Genomic DNA, 22799 nt, shown 5'->3' with positions numbered 1-22799 from the left:
GGGAGAAGGGTCCGGCTGTGGGGTGGGGGGCTTCCACACGGTTTGACCCATTGTAGGCTCCTCTCCTGTTGTGTTTTCAGCTTTGTGAAGGGAAAGAACACGACTCCCCCAGCCAAACTCTTCGGGTAACTACTGTCCGACAACACACTTTGCTTGTCAGAGGTCCGAAGCTTGACGGACCTTGTTTACATAGTAACGGTTGCTATGATGTCTGATTGGCGAATGACCGTTCGGGGGCAGGGTTTTGCGAAAGGTCAATTAAAGATAATGAACCTACTGCTACGACTAGGGATTATGGCAATGGGCGAATTTGCCAAAATGTTGAAATATCCCTTTAATATGCTAAAATTACCATGTTGTTTGTTATTTTGCTCCTTGAAATTCTACATCAGCATCAGCATCATCATCATCATCATCATCATCATCATCATCATCATCATCATCATCATCATCATCATCATCATCAACTATCATCTCAGTTTGCTGTTTTTTGTCTGGTGCTGGACAGTTCAACAGTCTCAATGTAACTGAGCCAAAACTAAAACATACCATAACATTGAATCGGGTTGATTCCACCAGAACGTCATGAAGCATGAAAAACATGGACTAAGGAGAGCACGGACAATCCCCCCGGGCCCCGACACCAAACTGATATCACTCAAGGAAGACGCCTGATTGTGTAGATCTGTGACAGTGAAGCATGAGCTGAGCCAAGTCCTGTTCACAGTGTTCAGCTGGTTGCCCACTGTCCACTGTCCTCATCTATAAAAACTTAGACAACACTTCAACATGGAGACCGTCCTCCTTCAGCAGGGACTATACTGTACTGTGTTCCAGAATGAAAGTCATCCTCCACAACACACCATCACACACACTGCCCTCCATTAATACCTTCATATCCACCTCTGCTGATGGCTGGTGGTTTGGGACCAGAAGCAGCTCTTAAGTGAGCACACAGGGACCTCTGCCTTCCTTTTAAATTAACCCTATATATATATATATATATATATATATATATATATATATATATATATATATATATATATATATATATATATTTCTGTGTAGTTACTTTTCTTTGAAGTGTACATACATAGATCCTCTTCCCCCTGTTTCTGTGGCTGACTGTATCTATATTAGACTGTAAATTAGTCATAAGAACAAAATGAATTAACATAATAAATCATCTGTCCCAACCTGCAGGACACATAAACATTGTGGATCCTCAGCACACACACTCGCTCCTCTCGGTCCGCTGCCTGTGGTCTTTGATTATGACTTTCTCCAGCTCCTCACCACCACATCAAAGAAACACTACATTTACATGTTTCTGCCAATTAAAGCAGAGGTACGGTTTGTTTATATCTGCTGTACACACTTCACTTGCCTCAGCCTGGGGGCCACATTAAACCCAGCAGGAAAGCTCCACGGTGGACTGGTCCGTCTGCTGCCAGAGACTCAGCCACACAACACCATCCACATCCACATCCACACAACTATCAGACTCATGTTGCATCACACTCTTCTGCTGGTGTTTTGTGTTTTTAATCATATAATTGCAGATAAACTGATTCGGAAAGAAATTGTGTTCCGATGGAGAGCTGTGTGGTTTATGCCGATTCTTATGCTGCGTTCAAGGCAACTCGGAAGTCGGAAAAAAACGAGCTCCGAGTTGTAAAAAATGAATTGAACGGCGTTGAACTCGGAAATTACAGGTCGGAAACTCGGGTATCATATCAGAGCTCCGACTTTCCGACTTGACGTCACAACAACATCAAAACATGGTCGCCCTCATCTTAAACGGTTAGAATTTAGACATTTTAAGTTATTTGTTGAGGTTTGAATGCATATGTTTGTGTATTATTGCAGTAGCCTATATGAAATACGTTTATATTAAGCTGTGATTGTTGTATGGTGTGTAATTGTGGTCCTGGTATGTGACGAAAATAACGTTTAACTGTTATCAAGGCTATAACATTATGTGCACTCATCTGCAGCGTCTCCTCTCCTCCAAAATAAACACAATTTACTGCTGCATTGATTTTTCATATTCAGCTATGAGCCACAATATGCCAAACTTCCTTCCGAGTTCCTGCAGCGTGAACGCAATGATGTCGGAAGTCGGAGATTTCCGAGTTGGGAATTTCAACCTCCGAGTTTATTTATTATTCCGAACCGCTCCATGTAAACACTTATTCCCATCGTGACTTTCTACTCAGCTGCAGGTGAGTGATGGATGAGCGGCGTCCTTTTTCTTTTCTTTTCTTTTTAGCGGCACCGTCCTTACAGGTGAGGCCCATGCAGACGTCGTCATGGGGACAGCGCTGCATATCTGGCACTTCTACTGTCAGTCCTCCAGTGTAACTTTTTGCTGTGAAATATGACTGAAGGTACGAGTGGAAGTTTGCACGTGTCGACACGCCCCCCATGAGTTGACAACAAAAAATGAACCAATAGTATTCATCGGTCAACAGTTAAACGGTTAATCATGTGCATCCCTAGCAGGGAAAAATCATGGATGGGAAAAATTGAGCCACTTCCCATGTATTGCCTTGTTTACAGCACAGGCGGAAGTACAACTTGGCATGTACTATACGCACGTCATGATGGGATTATTTGATTTTGCACCCATAGAAACATTGGATTCTGATTTTCCAATCCGTCAAGTTTTTTATCTGATAAAGAAATTTTGCACATATAAACATGGCTAATGGCTGAAAGGGCCGCGCTTTGAGTAGAGTGTGTCCTATACGGCCATGGAGCTATAGCATCATGAAAGCAGCCTCTGCCTCACATGCACACATCAGTGAAGAATTTCAATTGCCAAGGTAAGAGTCAATATGTTGGACAGAGTGAAAAAGCAACACACCATAGTAATCTGTATAGAAGCTTTACACACCCACACACACACGTCCACCTACTTCAATCTTTCATGCAGAAGAAGTTTGTTGATCCGGAGAGGAGGATGAGGTCGACTATAGAAGATGTATGGATGGAAGGATGGATGGATGGATGGATGGATGGATGGAGGGTGGGCAGGCAGGTGGGTAGACTTGAAGCGATCAGGTTCGGGTCACAGGCTAATGTGTCCCAGACAGATTCTTCTGCAGATGTGAACACAGCAGGAAGCGGTCGATGGAGGAACGTCGGGGGCCTTGATCCACCAGGCAGAAAGGAGACAAACAGGAAACTCAATCTGTAGCTCACAGCGGTGAATCATCCACAACCACATCACACTGACTCAGGTCCTCACACACAAGGTCCTGTCACTCTCAGGAACTCAGAGAGGCTGCATGGTGGAGGGAGGCCCACACAACTTCCTCAGAGGCAGACCATGCTGCTAATTGATTTTTCTGTCTGAGTCTGACTGAAGCTGATGCTGCTAATATAACAGTGTTAGTCACTGCTAATTGAATTATCTTTTGTGGAGCATCAAATGGAAATGATATCTCAGTACAACCTTTATAGAACTGTCTCAAATCTGCCACAAAACACTTAAGCCGGTTTTGGCAGGCCAGACCTCCTTAAAAACCGGAAATCGGTATCGGCCAAGAATTTTGCAATCAGTGCATCTCTAGCTGGAAGGCATGACAAACACCTAAATAAATGTTAAAGAGCCTTCAAAAAGTGATATTTCCATAACATGTCCCCTTTAAAAAGCTTATCAGGAAACTGGTTTGAGGTAGAAACTGGCGCATGTCACATGTGCAGTTTGTCCCCTGAGGAGTCACTCATCAGGAAAACAGGAGCGGATGAAAGCACCTCTCTGAATGCTTCATCAGATTTCACACCTCCCTGATCATTTCAAAAGTGAAAACAGCACAGAGCTGCCTGCAGCCTGAGCTCAGCAAGGGTTTGATGACTTGATAAAAAAATCTGACAGTGAGAAAGCAGACGTGACACTAGATTGAGACTGGATAAAAAAGCATTTAAGAGCCTAGTGTGAACACCGACACTGACAGCAGCGTGTGCTGATCTGCACGCCTCAGACTGAAAGATCCGATAAGACAGAGAGAGTTGGTCCAGTCAGCTGGGACTGAAGGAAATCCTCTGTTATTGATCTGTCCTTCCTACAAAGCTGTCCATCAGCCAGCTGCAAGCACGCACTCACACGTTCCCACTTGTAGACTTGTTCAGATCCTCATTGGCATAATCCATTCAGTCTGAGTCTGTGTTCAACAGCTGATGACACAATGCACCAGTGGTTCATTAGAGAAAAGAAACACAAGTGGCTCAATTAATGCTGATTGGAGCTGATTTGTTGTCATAGACTAATGACCATTTTAATCAACACTTAACCAGACTTCAGGTCTAAACTGCATTAGTCTCGTATGACACTTTGGTTATTTAACAGGAACAAGGCAGTTTAATATAGTTGAACAAAAACAATAATGTTGGATCTGATCTGATGGAAGCAGATTTGGAATGTATCATCATGTCATCACAGGACAGATATCTGCACACTGGAACTTGAGACTTGGGACACTAATAAAACATCCAGACTGACTGCCTCATTGGTCACAGCCATGACTTGTAACCTTCTTTAAATACGTCCTACTTCTACATAACTGAGACTTCCTCCTCTTCAATTGTAAATAAGAAAAATGAAACGATTTTTGAAAAGCACATGAAAAAAGCCTGATATTAAATAATGAGGAAGTGCAGAGTGACAGAGTCACAGCACGTTGCAGTAACCGTAGCAACATGCTCACACCCCTTGCTCACACCCCTTGCTGTGCATCACAACCTTGCAGGTTGAATGGCTTTTCTAGGCCTTCACCTGTAACCTGCTTTTTATTGGATCACTCAGAAAACAGTCAACCAATCACAACGTAACCATGGACACCTCGGCTTTACATGACCTTAACACTAAGGAATGATCAGTAATTAGTATTAACTGATAGGCTGACTAATGACCAATCAGTTAAGTCTTTTTTTCAAGCAATGTCCTCAGTTAAGTAGCTAGACACGTCTGGATCCTGAATATGTCAACTTGAGCTACAGACTATTAATAAAACACACATAGACACACACACAACTGCAAACTAATGTGCACCTGAGTGTTTATGCAGACACAATGTAAACACAATCACTGCTTCAGATATATATGTGCACGCACGCAGACACACACACACACACACACACACACACACAGCAGTGCCATTGACCTTTACACTCAAAGACAGCAGGACATCAACAAACAGGATGTGTCGTTGACCTTTCACACATCCACTGGTAAAGAGCATACTGTACACACACACACACACACACACAGCTCTGTCAGTGCCATTTCAATTTAATCAATACAGGGTTGTTCAGGGTCTCTGATATAACTGTGTGTGTGTTAGTGATATAATAAACAGAATCTTCATTGCAATTGTCATCTAAATGTATGCAATGAAAAAAATCACATCATATGTGTATCAATATACTACTGAGCCAAATGAACTTTAAAGGGACACTGTGTAACTTCTCCTGTTACCTCAGGGTTTCCTCTACATGTAATTGATCGTGGCGCACCTCCACGGCAAAATAAAAGCTGCCACACCTTCAGAATGATGATATATATATATATTTTTTAAATGTTAAAACAATGTAAAGCAGGGTTTCCACAACCAGTTACCATTAGACTTTGCACCCCTTTCCACTACACAGTTACAACTTTCGACTCATGCTTTTCAATCACAGCTGAGTTCTTTATTTCCTCCTCATTAAAAACGAAACTTATCAACGAGCGCATCCAGCGTTATACCATTAATTAACGACTCTGTGGCGGCCGGGGGACAAGCGCTTCGCCCCTCAGCTATGTGTGTGTGTGCATCTCTCGCGCTCTGTTTTGATTAATAAACACAAATGGGCTACAAACGTACACACATTGGCCTCACGTGTTTGTTTGTCATTACCGGTGTTTTATTTTGAAAATTGACCGGATTCTCTCGTGTTTCTTTGTGTGACTTCCTGCCAAAATTGACGCGATCGCTCGTGCACAAAATAGACCAAACGCTGAAACGATCGCTGCAGGGCGCGAGGCGGCTGCGGAGGATTGGACGCCGAAATTAAAATGCCCCCGCTTCTCCGGTCAGGAGGAATGGAGCGTTACACTGATGCTGCATTCACCTGCAGTCGGGCAGACGGCCGTCGCTAACAAACCAGATGTCATTTTAGTCACAGAAGTCCAGAGAAAGACGGTAAAACATGGGTCAGGTAAACAATACCACATCACCATGACAACATATTGTCACATGTATTGTTTTGCCTCGTGCTGACGGACCACTTGTTTACATAGAGGCTTGTTTATGTCGTTACGTGCAGCAGCTGTCTGCCCAATTTCACGTGAATGCAGCATGAAAAATACCATTGAGTTGCTTGTGATATACAACCGCAACGCTAGATGGGAGTAATTCCTACACAATGTACCTTTAAAAAAAGCTACAGCCTTTTGGTGAGGGGCTGCAGTCACACACATACAAACATACACACACACACTCCCTCCCTGACCTCGTTACTGTATCCTGCAGCAGAAGCAGGAGGATGGAGGAGAGAACCAATAGTGACCAGTGACCTTTGTCTGCGTTCTTCACTCAGCTTCACTCACTAATATGCACACTTCAATATTTCTTTTTTATCCTGTATTCTGGCGTGTGTGTCTGTTGGGTGGGGGTGGGGGGACACAGTAGGTGTATTGTCCTCTCCAACAAGACAAATCAAGACAAAAAAAGATGTGACCTCTGACCTCTCAGTGTGTTTGTGCCTGGCTCAGACTGACTCAGTGGTCAAAGGTCAGGCCCCAGCAGCACAGACAAAGACATTGTCCTTGACCTCAACATCTCAGCCTCTTTAATGTCACTGTGGAAGAATATCTGACACATTCTTCTCTTTTTTTCAGTAGGAGATGAAGCGTATTGACTGGTTTTACTTGTTTGTTTTTTTATCAGTTTCCATAGCTTTTTTAGCCTTGTACCCTCATTGGAAGCAGAGGAAACCGCTGGCTTGGCTCTGCCTCTGTCCGTCCATCTACCAACATATCTATGTGCTCAGTACTTAACATCTTTTCTGCATCCATTTAATTAAATTAAATGGATTAAATTAATTAATTAATTAAATTAACACACAAACAGTAATGTGAGTATTGAGCAAAAGTTGGAGTGCAGTGTCCTGAGCTCCCCATTTACAGAGATAGGTGTCCATAAGATAAGATAAGATAAGATTACACTTTATTGTCAGATCACTCTGAAATTTGTCTTGCGTCCCATGACGTCCAAGGTTTCACACAAATAATAACAAAAAACCAAAAACATACATTTACAAAAAAGCATAAATGTTACCCTCAAAAGTCACATTTAAAGAAAAACACAAACTACCTCCTAACTCCATTCACAACATAAATCCAACATTACAATGTGTCTTTGGTGCAACACCCAGTGCTCAGTCTGTACATGAACCCTAGGGTCTACTCTACTTAGAGCCCAAACTCTGATTTAACAGTTTGACAGACTGAGGGACAAAATAGTTCCTCAGCCTGTTCAGTCGAGCTTGTGGAACTCTAAACCTGTCTAAATGTTGACTTACATTCATCCACTTCACAACCCAGGACAGAAGCAGTCAATCCAGCACAAAGTCAAACTTGCTACAAAAACTAACACTGGAAGATAAAAACCACACCAATATCTGCATGGAAATATCTAATGCACCATTATACATCCAACACTTTCTGTCACCATGAATCACCAATAACCCTGGCTCAACTTTAACATCTGGCTAAATTATTCAACACATTTATTTAAAGCAATTTCCATGGACACAGTCAGGCCTGTAGAGAGGCAGTGTGTACTGTGTGCAATTTTTAAACTATGACAAACTGGATCATTGAAAGCTGCTTGTAGGGGGCTGATGGGACTTGAAGTTTAGTTTCATGACTGCAGCCGTGTCAATTGTGATGAATAGGTCATGGTCAGGTCACAGTGGTCCCAGCTCAGTGGTGAGATAACCTGAAACATGACCACAGTAACACACGACTGCACGACCACTCAGAAGCACTTTGAGCCCGTTAGCTTTGGATGTAGCTACCGCCAGACCGACTGAAGCTGCAGCTCTGTCAGGTGTGTTTGTAGCAGGGAAGCTAACATGCTGACCCACAACAAGGACACGTTAGAAGGGAAATAACGCTCTGTGTGACGGGACATGCTGTCTGCCCGTGCCCTGCAGGAGGGTGTTCTCCTCGCACGGTGTCATTCATTCATAAAAACACAACATTATAGTTTTAAAGTGGGTTTTAAGCAGGTTAAAATCAGCAGAGCTAACTCACCTTGTGTCAAACTCCAGCGTTGTGTGGTTGATAAGTCGACGGCGGAGTGCCTGTTTAGCTACCCGACTATTAATCCGTGAAAACGTGTTTAAAATTCAAACGGCACTTTTATAATGTCTGATAAATACTGACGTTTGTCCGGGTGGCCGTTAATTCACAAAAAAGAAGCAGACGAAGAGGAAACAAGGAGGAGAAGCGGACAGGCGCTGTGTGGACACACGTCATTAAAGGGTCCTGACGTGAAGCCCTATCGCAGCAGCGGTCTTCCTTCACCATGGCGGCGTCCACACGAGCGCAGGTGATCTCTCTGTACAGGACGATGCTGAGAGAGAGCAGCAGGTTCCCCTCATACAACTACAGGTGAGAGACGAGCCCCGGCTGGACCCCCCGCTGCTGCCGGGGGGGTCGGAGCGGCTGTCAGCGGCTGACACATGCTAATGTAGCAGCTAACGGTCATGTTTACATCAGCCTCCGCTCAGCTCCAACATGATGTAACCTGACATAACACAGCATGTGGCAGAATAATACACTTAAACTCATGTCATACTCATGGAGTGACTTACACTGTGTGTCCGGGGTCTGGTGTTCAGTTAGCGGCGTTGTGTTTTAGTTACAGTGACCTCAGTGGTGCGTTTGTGGTCATTTAAAGGACCATTCACACGGTTTGCACTCACTTGACAGTTAACGTCTGTTACTTAAATATTACGTATGCTCCTTCCCACTGCAGACTTAGTGTTGTTTTTCCTTTCACTATCCTGGTACAGTCCTTGCTTCACATCTATACGTGCTCCACTTCTTTTGGAATAATAAGACATCTCTAACGTTATACCATACATTTAACCTAATCAAATGCGTTGTTGTTGTTGTGGCTTTATAGCCCTGTTTTTATGGGTACCTTCATGAAAAGTACCATGTACAGTATATTTCTTGAGCATACTCCAAAACAGATTACTGTTATAGATTGTTATCCTTACTGTATCCATTTTTATATAAGAGGAAACGAATCATCTTTATGCAATGCTTTCTATTTCATTATAACATTTGCCATGAAACGAAAAAGAAAAAAGAATAGACTTGCAGGAGAAATTGTGAATCTGCTCCATAAAGTCACTGAAGCTTAAGGTGTCATAGTCTTTTACCATCTCTGTCCTTTTTGAAGCTATGACTCAGGAGTTTCCCTGTATTTGTACAAAGTGTTGCAATGAAGGCTTTGACCATGATTACTCAGAATCAGCTTTACTGGCCTCGTGCATGCAAGGAATGTGGCTCTGGTTTGCAGAGGCTCTCAGTGAAACGGTTCATTCTTTTCTGGAGTGCATTCCCATACCAGCCACCTATCAATGATACACGGCCTTACAACCGGCAGCATACAATGTGAAACTTATAGTTTCATTGACTTTATGCAGGGAAGGCTTCATTTGTTGTCTGACCCACTTTGTGTTCTTAGGATGGATGTTCCTTAGGAGTTAGAATAGACTTTATTGTCATTATACAAGGTACAATGAACTTGTGGATGCTCAGCCCACACAGTGCATAGGAAAATACACAATACACAGCTGAGTGAGCAGCAGCAGGCATTTGAACGATTCTGCATAGCTTTTAAATGAAGTGTGTGCTGCATGTCAAGCTGCTTAGTAATGCATGTAAAGCTTGTTTTAGTGTGTGTGTGTGTGTGTGTGTGCCTGTGCAGGTGGGGTGAGGTTAGGACAGCGTCTTCAACTGTCATGACACGGAGCACTCTACACAGACATCAGAGAGCCACCACTCCCTGCTAGCTTCATGTGGGCCACTGCTGTGCTGAATTATTGAGCAGTCAGATAAGAAATGACCTCCTCCAGCTGCCGGCCCAAATCACATAAATTCCAGCCGTCTGCTCAGAGGAAGGCTGCTGATCTGCTCCAGTGGTTCTCCTCTTGGGGCTGTGGAGTCCTGGCAGAGAAGACACTACTCTGGCTTCTCTATAGTGTGGGTAAAGGTGTTGCCTGAGCACAGGTGTAGGGGTGCTGTGCGTGTGGCTCAAAGGGGCTCATTATATAACTGTGTCCTGACTCAGGGGCAGCATCCTTCACAGGGGGGGCGGGCTGGTCCCCCGTAGTCGTCAAAGATCACAAAGGCCCAGTTGAAATGAGATGGTCTGGTCTACAGAGGGTTTTCTCAGCATTTCACCAGCTGTGCTGTCTTTACCAGCTGCTCCTGTCAGCTACACTGGAAGAATTTCAATATTTTTTTCCAGTTTCTTCAGTATTTCAGAATTACAGTATAAAAATAGTAGGGCTGGGACGATATGCTTTTCTCCCGATTCGATTCTTCTACGATTTTTTGGATAGCGATTCGATTTAAATTGCGATTCTACGATATTGCAGATTCTCTCGATTTTTAGTCTGCATTTTTAACATTTATCTGCACACAAATACTGTAGGAGCCTATAAATTAACATACTCCATTATAAAGTGAACTTAAACCCTTTTCAAAACCTGTACTCTCTGTATGTAAAAAAGGCGAACAAATGCACATTGCACAATATTTAAAAAAAAATTCAAAAAATAAATAAATAAAAAATTCAAAAAAAAAATCGATTTAAAAATCGGCAAAAAAGATATCGCAATATTTATGTGAATCGATTTTTTCTCCCACCCCTAAAAAATAGTAATATAGTTCTTTGTGTATTTTACCAAATTTACAACATAGTACTGGTACTATACAGTTGATGCTAAATGAAAAAAGGACAATTTTATTATGCAGTTGTATGATTCTTCTTGCTCTGCAGTTCCTTAAGGCTGCTGCTGTTCCCTTCCCCCCTTGTGTCAATGCAGCTTCTGAAAAACAATGTAAAAAGAAAAAGAACATATTGCAGTAGGTGACAGCACTAACTACTGTACTGGGCCACTTAATGGCTGTTCTTTTTGTGATCTAGAAAACAAAGCATGAGGCCAGACTAATTATAGCAAAAGCAACAGTGGTGTATAAATGTGAATGTAAACATGTACACAGAAAATATGAATGTTTTTTTACTGCTTTGTAACAACATCGTTCTAAATGGCAGAAAATGGAACCAGAGGAAGTCTCAAAATATGTTTTTTTTTAAAGGAACAGTATGTAACTTGTTTGGCTTGTTATTAGCAAAAGTCAAATATTGCTTCCATTAACATTTACCAAAGTCTAATCACAAGTGTATAAGCTTTCTGTAGCTTAGAATGAGTTGTTTACAAATAGGTGGCGGTGCACCCATATGAAGCTGCCTTGTTTCATCGCCATCTTTGAATACGGTAGCCAAAAGGGGACAAACTTGGTTTAAATCCCTGTGTGCTGCTGTTGGATGACTGTGTTTAAGTAAAAGCACCCTGCGTTTCATTCTACTTGATATAAAGTGATACATTTCATTTAATTCATTTTTCAACTCCTACACACATTTGTCTTCACTCGCCGCACAGCTGGCAGAGCGTTGTGTTTCCACCTTCACCTCACCGCTTGATGATCCTGAACTACTCCCAGTCGTCTCAGTCGCGGAAGACACCATTTCCACATTTTGGTTGGTCCTTGGAGGCCACCGGCACTTTGCAGATATTTTGACTTGTTGACACAGATTACAAATGATGACATACTTTCTCTGTAGTTGGCTTGTCCATGCAGTTCTTGAGATATGAGATAAAGCCAAGCAGGTTAGTGAGGCTGTGCCTTTGTGGTGATGGAGATTGAGGTTAAAATCACAGATAAAATGCTGGAAAACCTTGAAAAAACAACTTAGTGTCAGTAAAGCTTCACATTTTAGATCCTGAACATATTTCCCTTATTTGTTGAGTTTGTTGAATTTGTAAGGAACCCCAGTCTACATCTGAAGGATAGGGTCTAAGAAAGCACAGCCTATTTTTCCCTTGTTCTGCATTGTTCTACCAGATGCAGAAGTGCAGGAAGTCATGTAATTAGTTTGAGTGAGTTTGCAAACAGCGTGGTCCAATCAGGAGCTGTGTTGGATGTGCTGTTTGTCTGGCCTTCACTGCCTGTTTTGGTGCTGAATTATAAAATGCATCACAGCAGGCTGATTGCAGAGAGTCTCCTCATTTTCTGCCTGCAGCACACATGCCAGCGTCCATCACGCAGACGGAAGAAGCAGTCAAAGGTTCAGATCTGAGAAGCAAATGAGATGAAATTGCCGCTTTTCAGGAGAGTTTGTCGGCAGCGGGGGAAAGGGACGGTGGTGTGTCACAGTCACGCATCAGTACGCTGCTGCCGTGCGCGGCGCCCTCATGGTAATTGCATCTGACAACAGCGGCAACACACAGCTTTCCCTAATCACAACTTTGCCATCTGTGGTGTCACACTGAAAATAGTTCTATGTTATATTTCAGATAGCTGCGTGTCACGATCACCCATTGATCACGGCTTGATCGCCTCCTTTATTTGGTGTTAATGAATAACTGTGATATCAAAGTAACGCCCCGCTGCATGAAAACACTCTGAGGTTTGAATTAGAGATCAGATCTTTGACTTGTATCTCAGCTCTACTGAGACTCGTTACACCACCTTAGTTGAAGTGGTCTTGGTGCAGGTATTAGGCAGCATTTGGCCTTCTACAGGGGCATGGAGGTATTTCTGACACCACATTTCAGGTTGTCTCTTCAGCTGTTCTTCTATTTCTGGAAAGAAAAACTGATCGACAAAAACAATACACAAGAGAGAACATGTTTTAATTCTTCTGTCGTCCCCCATAAGCAACAGTCTGATAAAACAGTGTGGACGGTTGCACTTGTTGAATTGTTGTAGGATGACCTGAATATGCCAGACGGCTGTGCAGCCTGTATTCTCTCCTACTCTCTCTCTCTGGTGGGAGAGTTTGGATGTATTTGGAGAGCTTTGTCAGAGAGAGAGGGAGGAGAGAAAACATGGAAATAAACAGAAATGAGATGAATCACACTGGCTCCTCTGCAGGGAAATGATGTCACCACAGAATGTAATGTAACAGGAAACCACACGCACGCTGAGATGAAACACAAGCCTGGGGGGTCTGTGCTGTATGGAGGATTTATTAGTGACCAGAGACCTTGTGACCCTCAGGGATGTCACATAGTACAACATGGACATGCAACAGGAGGCAGACCCATGCAGAATATTGAAGCAACATAACATTTAGTGCAGTGAGCCTTGAGGCCAGCAGGTGGCGCTGTGATTATTATATACACATTAAAGGGATAGTTCACCCAAAATTGAAATTTCACTCATGTGGACTAAGGGCTGGGAGAAGTTTCAGAGTCCTCCGTGGCTTCTCTGAGTTACAGGGGGTCTCGGTGTAGCACTGCATGTCCATATAACGGTTGCAAATGGATACCAACTGTCTTCGTAACAAAAAGACACACCAAAAAACATCCAAATACCTCCATGCTGCTCGTATGTAATGTCTGTCTTGTACTGAAGCCCCGAAATGCGAAGTTGGTATCCATTTGCAACCCTTATATGGACATGCACTGCTACACCGAGACCCCCTGTAACTCAGAGAAGCCACGGAGGACTCTGAAACTTCTCCCAGCCCTTAGTCCACATGAGGGTGAGTAGATAATGAGTGCAATTTCAATTTTGAGTGAACTATCCCTTTAATAACAGCTTTGTTTAGACAGACTGAATCCAGGACGCCTGCAGGTCCTTGAAAAGCCTTGGAACAGTGTGAATTAACTTCCTCAGAAGTCCTTGAATACTGGCTGCAGTGTTTGAAGTGGTGTTCCCACTGTTTGTCTTTTCATCGTTTATTCACTTGTTTACTTATTTTTCATTGAATGAGGTTGCTTTTTTTTTTTTTGTATATTTTTTGGGTTTTTTCGCCTTTAATGAAAAGCACAGTGGAGAGAGTGAGACAGGAAATGGGGCAGAGGGGGGGGTGCCAGGGTCGCTGGATGCGGGATTCGAACCGGGGCCGCCTGCAGTGAGGACCGTATAGAACGTATAGCCTTGTTGTTTACAACTACTTCTGGGTAGAAAACCAATTACGTCCGCCATGAATTTGTTCCGATCAGTCATCTCCGCATAGCACTCTTTCTCCGTCGTCGACACACACAGAGCAGCGCACATGCGGACGTTACGATCGCGACCCCCGCCACAGTGTCCTTGCAATAAACCTGACTAACTTTTTTGACTAGGAGCACAGTGGCCCCTAACTTAAAATTTTAGGAGCGCAAGCAGAAAATTTAGGGGCGCACACCGAAATCGACTTGCAAAGTAAATTTGCACATTTCCTCTAATTTTCACTGTATTACTGATAAATACTGCATAAATGCAGAAACTATAATGTTTTAAATTCACATTTTATTGTGCAACAGTTTAAATATTGAAAATATAAAGTTAATGTTTAGGCTACACTGACCAATAACAGAACAAGTAGACACACCACTTGTGGTAAACTCATCCTAGAACAGACCCCCCCCTCCTCCTCCTCCTCCTCCTCCTCCTGGGGGAGGGGATAAGGTGCCTGTGTAGGCCAGCCCTTGTTGGCCTCCTTGTCTGTTGACCCTGACTGAGCCACATGTGCACGGACTCCTCCTTGGCATCAAACTCGTCGCACTCCGTGGCATGCCCCCCCTCCCCCCGCACGGCCATAAAAAAAAAATATATCGATCAACAATCAATCAATCATATCCGAGCCTAGTCTGTGCAGCGCGTTCTGCAGCGCGAGTCAACCTGCTTGGTTGCCGTGACGATTTGAGTACCGCTGCTGAGAGCGCGAGCATATTACGGGATGTTTAAAGGTTTGTAGCAAGCCGTCGAAAAAAAAAAATAATGCAGGTGACACAGCGCGCACACACACACACGCAGGTCACCGGTCTGTGTGTCTCCTGCTGTTTCACACGGAGCTGCGCTGTGGAAAGACGTCTCCTCCGAGGTGTAGAGAAGAGAAACACGTTTCTTTCCACACAGCCAATCACAGTGGTCATTAAAAAAAAAAAAAATAAATAAATCGGCAAATTTACTGGTCGCACATGCGCGAGTAGATGAAAAATTTACTCGCATTGTATCAAATTTTTAGGGGTGTGCATTGGTACTGCCCTCACGATTCGATTCGATTACGATTCAGCAGGTAACGATTCGATTCGATTCGATTCTACGATGCATTGCGATGCATTGCAATGCATCAAAATTCTACTGCACACAACACAGCAAATTTTTCATCAGTCATGAGATACAACAGATTTTATCGGCTGCTATGTATTATCACTCTCCTGTATCTTTGACATAAATGTCATTAAATAAAATAAAATTGAATGGTACAGGGTATGGGATTTTCAAATCTGAAAAAGAAAACATAAATCACTTCTAGGGCTGCCCCATAGACTGTAAAAAGAAAAATTTGCCGACCAAAATTTCATTGGTCGATTGGTCGCAGGAAAAAACAAACAAACCTTTGGAGCCCTGTCTTGTCAACATTAACTCAAAATCAATATGACTGAACTATATGAAAGACTACGGGGCTTTTATTTTGAAGGGCCAGATACAGGAAGTCGTGACACTTTTTGTTTTGTTTTTTTACACGGCACGGCAGGTCTCTCTCTCTCCCTCTCTGCATCAGAGACCCCCCCAGCCTGAGCTCAGTCACTCACCCTCCTCTACTGTGTTTATCGGTGATAAACGGGCATACTGCCTGTAGTAACGGTAAAACCCGACCGACTTGTTGAATCTCGGACCCAACACGGCCGGACTCACGAGCGCTAATTAATTAATTTTCAACCCGACCGCGGGTGAAAAATAAAAAAAGGAAAAAGAAAGCCAGCGGCAACACTGCTACTGCTGGTGCTGCTGCAGGCTGCGCATGTCACGCGCATGTCGTTGCTACGGAAATGCCCCCGGAGGTAATTGAAACTTCACAACTTTATTTGAGGCCAGAAAATAAACAGTGACATAATCGATTATGGCACGTTGCCGCATCGATGCTGAATCGTGCATGTCCCGCATTGCAATGCATCGCCGAATCGATTATTGTTGACACCCCTACAAATTTTAGTCGCAAAATGCGACCATTTAGTCGCAGTCTGGAGCATATCATTTATCATTTTAAGCTCAATAAATTCAGATAATATTTGACCAGAATTTCAAACATTTGTCCGGTAAATTGAAAACCTGCCGTCACGTTGACCGGTGACATTTTTTTCTAGCGGAAACACTGCTCTTCACAGAGACATTTAACTTGCAAATGTTAAAATGTAATGATGTAGGTTGAAGCCAAGAAATAAGGACATTTATTTCTTCTATTTAAAAAAAAAAATGTTTTGTACATGTTCAGGATTAGTGTGCAGGAAGCAGCTAACGAAACAAGCTTAAAGAAATGTTAAAAAGACCATGACAGTGTTCAGATTCTAGTTTGCAGCGCAAGATGGCGACACTCTCTAAAGTAAGACCCTTGCTATATGTATATCGTATAAAACAAAAATTATAAGGCTATGGAAACTAAACAAATTGTATTATACACTTATACAAATATATTGTCACACTGGACCTTTAAACCTTCTCAGTTTGGGTGATCTTCTTAGCGTGTGTGTGTGTCTACCTGACATTGTGGCAGCCAGGGCAAATGAAAGTTATTTTAATCTTACAAATGAGTTATTATATCAAGAGGAAAATAGGTTAAATATTATCTTGACACCTGCAGAGGCCTGAGCTACCACTAACCCCTCTGTACTTTCCCAGGTGATGTCTTCACATTATTATTATCATAAAATATTTTTAATACCAAAACCTATGCACTCAGTTGCTAAGTGAAAGTCACTGTAGCTGGTCTCCCTCTACAGTCAGGGCTTGGACTAAGCTGCAGCTGTGACAGTTAAAGTGCAGATACTCACAGCAGAGTTATTTATGGCAGGAGAACTATACTTAGATGACGATTCCTCCAGATGAAAAGAAAAGGCTGCAAACATTCAAGTGTTTTTGATATGTCAGCTTCAAATTATGGTGACATGGATTTTAACATTTACTTCTGAAAAATGTAAATAAACCTATAGAAACGATGTGAGCGTATGGTCAGGCCTGTCCCCCACTGTGTCAGAATGTTGACTTATTGGAGAAGTGGAAAACTTTTTGGCATGGTCTTCTTCTTCTGTACATTTTGTCCAGCACTGCCTCAAAAACACACTTGTTCTAAAGCAGGAAAAACCCCGCAGGGCACAAACCCTCAGGTGTGTCAGGAATAGACAGAGGGGGAAAGATGGAGGAGAGGAGGAGGAGAGGAGGAGGAGGAGGAAGCAGACTGTCAGAAGTAGGTCATCTCTCTGCTCAGGAACAACAAAACAACAACAAATAACAAACTGATCCAGTGTCTGTTTGACTGATTTGCCCTCATGTGAGCTCACTCTAATTCTGTCTCTGTCTCCCTGTCTCTCTCGTCCCTGTCCTCTTTATGTCTCTGCCTGTTTCTCTGTTAAAGATAACTCTTCCCCATGGATTCAGACAAACACAATGTCGTTGTGTGTGTGCGTGCGTGTGTGCGTGCGGTATGATGCTGTCAACTTGTGAGAACATGACAGAAGCTTTTGATGAATTAGTGATTGTGGAAATCTCTCTGTCACTTCCGCCCCTCCTCTCTCATCCTCCCTCCTCTCTCCATCCCTTCTCCTCGTCTCCTCCTCCAAACATCATGTGAGTTCCTACAGAAGGTTCAGTGTGGGGTCCACAGGTTGGAACACTGCTCCACCCAGTCAGCATGGCTGACGTCACTCACTGTACACAGCAGCTGGAGTGGAGATCACTGTAACACCGTTTTTCCAATTGATAAAAAAAATATTCATACTGCAATGGCCAATTTACTAAACGTAACCATATATCTAGACATATAGTGAAATCCAATACTTATTCTAACAATATGACATTTGAGGTTTCCAAGATAGAAAAGTAAAATTTTAAAGGGGAACTATGCCAGTCTGGTGTCTCCCCCTCTGTGTCTCTAACCCTCCTCTCCTCCATGTGCATTTGTAACAACGAAGCCGGTGAGAAACCAATCCATGGAGCGGTGGATAACGTTATATGTCATATGACGTGTCTTATCTGTCGTAAACAAGAGATTACGGGGCGTGTTTGTGTCGCGATGCCGCAGAGACGAGAGCTTGAACAACATTCAAGTCGTTTATTTAACCATCATTAGTACTCTGAAGCTGTTTCATTGAGGTAAAATATAGCGTAGATAAGGTAAAAAAAAAAAATCCTACCTAAGTCCTCTTTAACCTCAGAACACTTCAACTTAACTTTTTCTGGGAATTTCAAATGTCTCTTGTAGAGGTCTTCACGGGTCCAATTTGACGGACCTGAACCCAAATGGCCCGACTGGCCCCGAGCTATTATTGTAAGTTCCGAGCCGAAATGGACCCGTGAAAATTGGACCCGGACCCGACTGGCCCCGAGCTATTATTGTAAATATGAGTTCTGACCCCGAACTGAACCCTTAAAAACCCATGGACCCGAAATGCCCGAGTTGCTTTATGATTTAATACAAGTTGTCTAGCGTTAAATAAGACTTGTTTTTATTAGCTACAGCTTTCTGTTTCTTACCTAAACGTAGTCTTCTTCCGCTGCCAGCCCCCCCCGGCCACAACGTGATGTAAACAGAAATAAATCCACGTCGTCATTTTCTTGTTTAGATGGTCATGTACTGTAATCCTTCTTCTTAGCCATTGCTAACGCCAATCCACCAGTCAATTCCCCTTGTTTAATTAACGTTATAATTTTGGAGTTTCCATGTGCTTTGCGGAGCATAACGTTACCGCGGTAACAACACGCTACGGCAACTCGATTATATAACTATTTTGAACCATTAACCATAACAGTACATTAATAAACAAACTTTTTAACTGCCCTGAGTCCTGACCTAGGCTCTAACTTCTGCTTGAACTGTCACCTTTGACGTCATCATAAGAGTCGTGTAGTTGTTTTGATCACGTGACATAAGTCACACAGGCAGCTCGCAGCCTCGCATTGGACGGAAGGGGGAGGGCGGGGGTGATTGACAGCTGTGACAGCCAATCGCCGGGTCCTCTCGGGTACTGTACTTTCACAATAAGAGCCCCGAGCCCCGAGACAAACTCTACCGGTTCCGACCCGGCCCCGGCGTCACTTCTTGTGAATGGACCCAAGACCCAAGCCGGGTCGGGTCGGAACCTCGGGTTTTCGAGTTGTCGGGTTTTTCCGAAGACCTCTAGTCTCTTGTTTTGTTATCAGGGAGATCCATCAGAGAACAGAGCACAGTGAGGTTATGGGGTGGAAGAAAAATATTGATACAATAAAATATTGCTAATTTTTAGTGATACTGTATCCTATATACAAATAGCAGTACTTATGTCCAGGTTGCACAAAAAATATGAAATGATATGGGATGTCTGAATGCACAGTAATGAACAGTATTCGTGATATACTGAAAATAGAATTTTGGAACCATCAACTCTGTATACAATATACAGTATCCAGACTCTCCTCCTCAGTGGGTGTAATCACTGCAGCTTGTGTCTGATTGGGTGAATTTAAGGTGTTCCAGAGTTCCCATGATGCAACTGTCCCTGGCCACCCCTACACTAGTTCTTACAGGTCAAATGATAAGTAATTAGGTCTGTGTGAGTGCATTGACTTGCTGTGACAGGTGGCTGTCTGTTGGTCACTTCCACCACTTCCTCATCTCTTCCTTGCTCTTCTTTTCCCTCCGTCTTTTGTGTGGCTCATTAGCAGCAGAGTCATCAGCAGAGGGGTTTGTGTGACTCAGTGTGATGGAGGAGCCCAGGGCCCCGTCTTCGTCCCTGCTGAGCCTGAGAGGAACAACCAAAAGGGAAAAAAGGGACGTTTGAATGACAAACTCTGAGTTACTTCATCTCCTCCAGCTGCTCAACATGATCTGTCACAAATCATCATCCTTCTCTGCTTTCATCTCCTCTTCCTCCTCCAAACTGCCTGGGAAGACTCCTTCTGTCCCTCCTAAATACTTTCACCCCGCCCTCCCTTCCTTCCTCATTAATTCCTTCTTTTCTGTCTTTTATTGTTTTTCGTATTTCTTTCCATCTTTGATCTCCTCTTTTGCATTCTTGTTTACTCCCCTCTGTTCTCACTTATTTACATCCTTGATTACTTTTGTCCTCCTTCTCTTCTTCTTTTTTTCTGTCCTTCATATTTCCTGTTCTCCCTTCCTCTTATCCCTCTAAATCTCTGTCGTCTCTTTTGTTGCTTCCCTCCCTCTCCTTCTTTCTCATCTACATCTCCTCCATCTATCAGTGCATCTATCCATCCATCCATCCATCCATCTGTCTCCTTGCTGATGCCTCACCTTCAACCCCACCTGTTTCCCTGGCCCTCCCTCCCTCCCTCCCTCGGCCTTGTAGCGACCGTTGTGTTCCACCCCATCATGTAAATCTGATCCATCACACTTTCATTGGTTCTGTCTTAAATCTTAAATGAACTCGACACTCAAACAGAGACACAGAAGATGAATGGTTTTGCTGGGCAGCACCACAACTTTCCAAGGTCGATGTTGTAGTTTCCCCACATCAGAGGAGCTGCCAGCTGTAATGAGGCCCGAGCCCATCAAGAAAAAAAGAGCTGAAAATTAAACCAATAATCATTTTCACTTCAGCAGTTCCTGCCATAAAATACTCAAGTGTTTCCAATTTGTCTGTTCTGATTTAGATCCTCATCTGTAGTTTGTCATTCTGGACCGAAGCCACGGGACTCTGAGCTGGAGGCCTCCAGCTCAAACAAAAACTGAATCAGTGTCCAAGGTCACTGAGGTCCAGCTTACAGCAGCAGTTAGATTTCACAGCAGCTGCTCACAAAATGACACATTCACATCACACACACTCAGATTTGTCCTGTTATTTATTTATTTCAGGGTAGGTGTAAGAAAGTAAATGCAGAAATTATTAAATACATCAATAAATGTAAAATAAATACATATCTATGTGTTAGGGTTGGGCGGTATGAGCAAAATCTTATATCACGGTATGAGTAATTTCATATCACGGTAACGGTATATATCACGGTATGTTTTTTTCCCCCTGTAAATTCAAGTGCTTAAAATAACCATACTGTCGCATTTGATCATTTTCCTCTTTTATTTTTTAACTTGGATTTCTATTAAAAAAAACAAACAAACAGGAAACATGTCAGAGCAGTCTTGCTCCAGTTAGTGCAATTATATAAAAGAAATCACAACATCACAAATTTGCATTTTACAAAAATGCCTACGGTCTGTGCTGTCTACGGCTGTTCAAACAGGTCAAACCGGGAAAATCAAAAAAGTTACTTTAGAGTTCCTAAGGTAGTAAGTAACCTTTACAGTCTATGGTAGTACGGGCTCAAATGTCAACAACTGACGGAAAAACGGTGGGTGGGAGGGACGGAAGTGACCATAATAAACAGTGTCCTAGGCTAGCCTGTCCTACAGTAAAAATGGCACATAGAAAGAGGAGTAAAGCAATATGTTAAAGCAGAAGTAAGTGATATATTTGTGTTAATATAAGACTTAAATAGTTATATCTTCCAACAGCAATCACTTACATAGAGTGTTTGGTCTGAAACACGGGTCTGTCAGTCACTCTGCTCTGCTCTGAGCCGAAGAGAAAACATTTATCGTATCCTACAGTTTTTATCCAATGAGGAGAGAGAACGGCATGCAGGGCTGTGTGTGCAGCCAAGGAACGCCGTGAATGTGGCGACGTAGGGACGAGGACTGTTATGGTGCGTTCAAGGAAACTCGTGTTTTTCCGACCTGTGAAGTCGTACCAGTTCGATCTGGTACGAGTTCACCGGTCGGAAGTTACGAGTGGCCGTTATAGTGACTTTCACCGGTAAAACAGGTCGGAAAAACACGAGTGGGTTGCCTGGAACGCTACTAAGTCGTAAGTCGTGACTTGAAGCTGTAATTTACGATTTCAAAAGCCTGCCTGGAACGCAGCATTAGCGAAAACGACCGGACCACTTACTTCTGCTTTAAGCGGCAATATATATTTAAGCATCAAAGATGTTCAATCAAACCCACATAGTTTGAAATAACGTTTAAAACACACACAGCCAGTGTCACAACTAAGCATAAAAAGCCCGCTAGCTTAATGCTAACGTATAATGTAAAACACCATAGACGGGCTAACAGAAATTAGCATTGCTTATAACCTGACTTACTCCTCTTCTGAAAAACTCTGACAAGTCAAACTTTAGGATGTGTTAGAGGTCTAATTCATCTGTCTAAACATCAGAACTATGACACATGAAACGGTAAACACAGCTGATCGATCGAAAAAAATTACGGCTGGAGTGAATTACTTTCACTTTTCACTTTTTCGTCTTGTTGGGCGGGTCGGGCTGCCTCCGTTTCCTCGTGACTCCCACTCATGGATGTATTATATTATGCTCCCACTTCTGCTTTCACTCTCCGCCTCCGCCATGATTGTTATCACTCCGGTAACGGTAAAGCTGTTTCTTCTTCGTCGTGCTGATGCAACCACGCCAAGCAGTCTGCTGCAGTGCCGGCTCCCCCGTGTGTGGAGGCGGTGTA

The 22799-nt window shown here is 43.1% G+C and overlaps 2 protein-coding genes across 3 annotated transcripts in view; one reads left to right on the top strand and one right to left on the bottom strand.

Moving 5' to 3' along the window:
- Positions 1-8438, bottom strand: part of fars2 (phenylalanyl-tRNA synthetase 2, mitochondrial) — a 175969-nt gene extending 167531 nt beyond the window's left edge. The window contains exons 1-2 of one of the 2 annotated variants that reach the window (XM_083995823.1): positions 8306-8438; positions 2922-3154 (exon numbers count right to left, since the gene is read on the bottom strand). The gene's annotated coding sequence lies outside the window, so the exon portion shown is untranslated. The remainder of the gene's footprint in view (positions 1-2921; positions 3155-8305) is intronic. The other variant, XM_083995824.1, reaches the window with a different exon arrangement.
- A 96-nt stretch (positions 8439-8534) lies between these two features.
- The window catches only part of lyrm4b (LYR motif containing 4), a 60429-nt gene continuing 46164 nt past the window's right edge, over positions 8535-22799 (top strand). The window contains exon 1 of the mRNA XM_083995835.1: positions 8535-8665. Coding sequence (XP_083851961.1) covers positions 8580-8665 — 86 coding nt within the window. The 5' untranslated portion in view covers positions 8535-8579. The remainder of the gene's footprint in view (positions 8666-22799) is intronic.

The sequence above is a fragment of the Trachurus trachurus genome, assembly GCF_905171665.1.
Source record: "Trachurus trachurus genome assembly, chromosome: 20".
NCBI classification, from domain to species: Eukaryota; Metazoa; Chordata; class Actinopteri; order Carangiformes; family Carangidae; genus Trachurus; species Trachurus trachurus.
The sequence above is the reverse complement of the archived record's forward strand: the minus strand, read 5'-3'. Positions and strand labels throughout refer to the sequence as shown.